This window comes from Phalacrocorax aristotelis, chromosome 1, assembly GCF_949628215.1.
Source record: "Phalacrocorax aristotelis chromosome 1, bGulAri2.1, whole genome shotgun sequence".
In the NCBI taxonomy this organism is placed as follows: Eukaryota; Metazoa; Chordata; class Aves; order Suliformes; family Phalacrocoracidae; genus Phalacrocorax; species Phalacrocorax aristotelis.
This window is the reverse complement of record NC_134276.1, coordinates 136,965,468-136,971,467: the sequence shown is the minus strand read 5'-3', so window position 1 is coordinate 136,971,467 and position 6,000 is coordinate 136,965,468. Positions and strand designations below refer to the sequence as shown.

The 6,000-nt window shown below is 38.1% G+C and overlaps 1 protein-coding gene across 2 annotated transcripts in view; it reads right to left on the bottom strand.

Moving 5' to 3' along the window:
* Positions 1-223: 223 nt before the first annotated feature.
* Positions 224-6,000, bottom strand: part of NTF3 (neurotrophin 3) — a 51,680-nt gene continuing 45,903 nt past the window's right edge. For both annotated transcript variants that reach the window (XM_075111523.1, XM_075111533.1), the window contains one exon: positions 224-1,349. In XM_075111523.1, the coding sequence (XP_074967624.1) occupies positions 555-1,349 (795 nt within the window). In that variant the 3' untranslated portion in view covers positions 224-554. The remainder of the gene's footprint in view (positions 1,350-6,000) is intronic.

The window sequence follows — 6,000 nt, the reverse complement described above, 5'->3', positions numbered from 1 at the left end:
CTGTTATTCTGAAATGCAAACAGGGAAAATGGTCGTTTCACTGGCAAAACTGGCATAATACACAGAAATTGTATTTTATGGCTATAACTGACATCATCTGCAGGCTACAACATGTATTTTGGTCCATTTTTGTTTTGGCGGTGAGGAGTTAACACTGCATCCAATTAAATGTGAATGTATAGAGTGGGGAATATAAATATGTACACAACTCATGACATTGATCTGATTTTTAACAAGTTTACTAAACGACAGTCACTGGCTTGACAATACTGAATGGAAAATACTGATTTTACACAGATTTTACAGTAAGGTTACGGTATGCTGCCGACAAGCAGTGTCACAAACATAGTCTAAAAAAAACCCTGGAGTTGCCCACAGCACAGGCACACACCTTTTGCTCTTGTTTATTGAGAGAGAAAGCTTATATACTGTAGATTTGCTGATGTTTAATAAATAAGGTCAACTTATAATATATAAAACAATATAAACATTTATATGCTACATGCATATCATATAATTTAAAGTAATAATTTATATAGCAAAGAGATGCAGATTTATGTTCTTCCTATTTTCCTTGACAACGCACACACGCAGGAGGTGTCTATTCTTATCCATCTCCAGCCTACTAGTTTATTGTTTTCTGAAGTCAGTGCTCTAACATAAGTTTGGGATGTCTTGCATTGGGAGTTCCAGTGCTTGTCATCAATGCCGCGGCAGCCATTTTTTACAGGCTTGGCTTCTTTACACCTCGTTTCATAGAAGTATTGCTTAACTGGAGAGTTGCCTGTTTTAATTTCTCCCAGCACAGTTACCTGGTGTCCTCTAATGTCAATCGCAGACGATTTGTCTGTGACCCATAAACTTTCACTGTCACAAACAGAATATTCCCCTCGGTGGCTCTTGTGCTCCGCATACCTTTTCCGTCGGGAGGTTCTGTTCACCACTACTGAATTTCCAATATAATCCTCCATGAGGTACAGTGGCGGTGGTTCCAGCGGCGTGTTGTCACTCAAGAGGACTCGGGGAGAGTTGTAGCGTCTCTGCTGCCTTAAGAGGTCTGTATCCATTGAGATAACTGGCTGGAAGTCTGATTTCACATTTTCATCTCCATCCATGTCTTGCTGAGTGTCTGCTCTCTGCACTGTGTTTTGATAGTTTTCCTTAATATCTACCATCTGCTTAGAAAGCTTGTTTTTCAAAATGTCTGCTTGAATGAGTTTAATAATAAGAGAATTTATTGAATCTTCTGGCAAACTCCTTTGATCCATGTTGGTAGACTGGATGCCACGAAGATATGTGAGAAATATCACATAAAACAAGATGGACATCACCTTGTTCACCTGTAAGATCTGCAAAGAAACAGAAAGTCAACAAAAAATTAACTAAGGAAGTTTACTAGATGTAGGCATGAAAATTCAGATTTGTTTCTGTCATGTCTTACATCTTCTGCATGTTATAGATACAGATAGGCCATGTATTTCTTTTAAGATAATTTTTCATTGTATTATACAATGAATGAAACTGTTTTGGTTTTGGTTTTGGTTTTTTTCAGTGTTTCATCTATATTTCATGCACTTTTCAGGATGACTTTGCTTTCCTTCTTTCCATGTATTTTGGCAGATATGTCAGTCAGGTCCTTTCTTTACAGAGGTAGGTAGCTACTCTTGGGATAGTACATCCAGGTCTTGGCAGCAGAGAGAGGTCAAGTTACTTTCACAGAGTCTATTCTACAGAGTGGTTTAGTTTCAAAATCACAAGATTATGCAGAGTAGCAGATTATCTAATGGTGTAAAATGAAGAATTTCTGGCTTTGCTAAGTGTTGTCAATTTTTGTGTGTTGACACCTCATGGAACCCTCAAATTCCTATTCATCAAATGGCTGTGTTTAACTTTACCCTGAGAGCACCATCATATACTGGGAAATAAATACTGTATTTCAACAGTGCTCTCTCTCTTCCTCTCTCTGGTGCTATAAGGGAAACTATTCCTGAAGGAAAAGGATGCAGTCAAGCAGCAAAGTAGGGTTTCTTATATTTTGAACTTCAGAAAGAGGTAGTTAGATTTCTGTGACACAACTGAGAAGTTCAGGTGTATCCACAGACCATTTTGTACTGGTTGTTTGCAGGGTTGGGGCCTGGGTTTTTTTTGTTGTTTTTAATGAAGTTCCTTCATTACAGTTATATGAAGTGGAAAAAAACTGTAGTTAGAAATATTCAAGGACAGACAAAGGACCTCCCACCCATCCGGAAACTGAAGAATCTTGTTCAAAAAGATAAAAATGAATGAAAGATCAAGATTTTGAAAACTGGACCTAAAACTGTGCTTCTTCTCTGTACTGTACTTTGCCATGAACTGTTCTAAATGGATTCTTGTAACTCTAGCTTCTGAGCATCTGCTAGAAGCTCATTTGTAATTTCTGGCTAGATCTTTCTATTGTACTGTTTGTGTAGTTGAGAACTGTGAGCATTCTTCTAAGCAGGTGGGTTTTTTTCCCTTGTGGATACCTGTATATTTTGACTTATATTTAAATGAAATTAATTTTCAATATAAAATACTAAATCATGGAAGCAAACTACCACTTCAAAGCTCACTTATTTTAATTGAATTGTTGCACAAATAGTGGATTGAGGGAAAAAAATATTAAACTCATGTTAGAGCACTCTTATACCATGTGGGAAACCCTTGCTGTAGTACTGCTTCAGGTGGCTCAAAACAGTCTTGACCTTGATTCTCCTGTACTGCAGACATGTCCACTACATGTCAGACCAGTAGCATTCTGGGATGAAGGCACAGAGTTACAGAACACAGAAGAGATGTAGTTGGAAGGATCCTCAGGAAATCATCTAGTCCAATCTCACTGCTTAAAGCAGAGTCAGCTAGAGCAGCTTGCACAGGTCTGTGCCCAGTCAGGTTTTGAATATCTCCATGGATGGATGCTTCACAACCTCTCTAGGCAACCTGTTCCAGTGTCTGACCACCCTCACAGTAAAAAAAAAAAAACCAACCACCAACCAAAAACCCAAAACCACAAAAAACAACTCATGTTTCAGTATTATTTCGTATATCTTAATTTGTGCCCATTGTCTCTTGTTCTTTCTTGGGAGACCCTTGAGAAAAGCCTGGCTCCATCTTTTTTACTCCCTTACATCAGGTATTTCTACACTTTGATAAAATCCCCCTGAGCCTTCTCTTTTGCAGGCTGAGCATCCCCAGCTCTCTCTGTCTCTTCTCATATGACATCGTCATCTTTGCAGACTCGCTCCTGTATGCCCATGTCTCTCCTGTACCAGAAAGCTCAGAACTGGATATAGCACACCAAATGTGGCCTCACCAGTGCTGAGTTGAGAAGAAGGATCACCTCCCTCAACCTGCTGGTGATGCTCTGGGTACTCTGTGTTTTTCCCAGAAGAAATTACAGACAAATTAGACCTTTTAAACAGAAAATTTTCCATTCCTTCAAATCACCATTTTCTGTTTAAGGCAAACTATTTTCTACTTAAGAAGGCAAAGAAAAAAAGAAAAAAGTTTTACTGGAGAATCCTCTATCCACTCTAAGCAAAACTTCTTTTAGCAACAGTGAGTACCCACTTCATAGTTTGGAACTGCAGCAAAATCAGAGCTACTCTCTGTGGATGTGTGATCTGTCCTTTTATGGACAAGAAATGTGTTTTTTCCATTCTCAGTTTGTCACAGTATGAGTTCACCTAAATCTAGACTGTTGCTTGCAGCAATGTTATGCTTTGGGGGAAAAAAAAATAAGATTTTCAGTTACCATACAATTACTGCCATACCTAAACAAATACTAACTCAATGTGGATATATCTCAGAGCCCATAGTGTGCTGTATAAAAAGACCTCTACCTGTGCAATTTGGTCTTCCCTCAGTAAAATATGTGCTTTTAAAAACAGTGAAAATATTATAAAACAGATGTCATTCAGCAGATTTCTTACAGCACTCAGAAGGGCTAACCCACACACAGTATGACACACAACTCCATAGGATGGTGAGCAAAGTTCTGACAACACTCAGCTCAAAAGCTGAAAGCATTATTCGTGCCAACATGCAGCTGCATGTAATCACTGGTCTGCTTAGTTTCAAAACTAAGTGGCACTAGCAAAATACACAAGTTGGAGCAGGTGATGAGGTGGGAAAAGTAAGACTGGAGTTCCTGCAGAGTCTCTTTAATGTCATGCTGCACACAAAAAGGAAGGGCTAGGTACCTCAGAATTAGAGTAGTTCAAATAAACTATTTGTCTTGTCCACAGAGGAACCCCATTAATGGCAAAAAAATGTTTAAAAGTATTTTTTCTGAATCTAATGTAAAATGTCTTGTGGATTTGGTGGGAAGCATATTAAAAGTCTCTGAAATTTGACTTGCAGTTTGATTTGTACCTGGCAAATTATTTTCTGCAAAAGTAAAAATATTTTAGAACCTCTCTTTACATTTTTGTAAATGTGAAGACATTTACATTTTGGGGTATAAAATTTGGAAAGAAAATACAAATGTTTGATGAGATTACAGTTTTCAGGGAATTTGCCCAAGACAGTTTACCTAGGAGGTTCTAAAGTGGCGTGTTCAGAAATTCCAGTTCATGGCTTGAAGTTGTCTGGCTGGCCATGAAGTCCAGCACCTCAGAATATGCCTAAGGCACTATTCTAGCTAGGAGAAATGGACATTGCTGGGAAACTGTAGCGGGTTTATGGCCTTGGTTCTATTTTGAGTAGAAGACACCTTAAAAATGTACTAGTTTGCAGGGCTGGGCAATACTGCTTTTGATAAATTACTTTTTGGACAAAATGGAACATAGTGCTTCTCTAAATTGAGGATAATTTGCAATTTGTACTTTTTTTTTGTTAAACCAATAAAAATGAGAGAAAAATGTAAAACACTGAAATGTTTATGCTTTCATGTTTACAGAGGAAATCATTCTGATGTTTCTAGACATGCTTCATAAGTTACACAGCATAGTTCACAGAACACAAGTTCTTACTCAGTACAGTGAGTGGGTTACATATAGAGGAGACTTGCGTTCAGAAGCAAGATTTCAACAGAGGCATCCTGCCTAAAAGAATATTGACCTAACTTCCAGAATCCTGGGGCACAGGCTTGTATGGACCTTAGCAGAAACTAAGCCAACATAAGTAACAATAGCTCTTTCTTCAGCCTTTTGGAGAATGGTATAAAAATCCCTGAAGAATTTAGTCCTTCACATGAATTTTTCTGATGTCTCATTAAAAACTCTTAAAATTAAAATTACTCATTTCAAGTATAAAGGCTGATTTTGTTCAAGCCAAACTTTTTCTAGTTAGTTGCATATTGTGAGATATTTTTGTTGTTCTTCAAGGTTCTTCTCGAAATTTTCCACATGTAAATCCCTGAAAATGTTAATTTTGGACTGTGTACTGTCTGCAGTCAAGTGTGATGAATGGTCCTAGAAATGGACACAATGCTATTTATGCTCCTACAGGAAGTACAGACTAGATTACTATATTTGGGGCCTGGGGATGGGTCCCAGATAAGCATAGACAAGCATTTCCATGATGACTTCAGAATAAGAGCGCAGCCCTGTGCATGGTCCCTAGTCCAGTATCAGCTGAAGTAATGTTATTAGATACAAATAGAAAAGACCTTAATCAGTGACTGCTTCTATTTCATTTCTGCCTGACAACTGATTGTGCTAGAGTACTAATGCTCCTACCTCAGCTCAGTTTCTGTTTCCATGGGTTGTCAGTTCAGCTGTGGCACACAGCCTAGTCAACATTCAGATATGTGTCAGCACATGACTTAAATGTGTCTTCAGTATATATGTTGGATATAACAACAGATCTATTTGAACCCATATAATCATCTTACTTTGAAGTACCTACTACATACCTGTCGTATAAGCGATGTGGTTATAGAACAGTTTAGATAGTGTGAATTGAGAAGAACTGATCCAGCACTTTCTCTGGATCCACACCAAAAGGTATCCCTTGTTGACCTGTTTATGGCAAACTCAT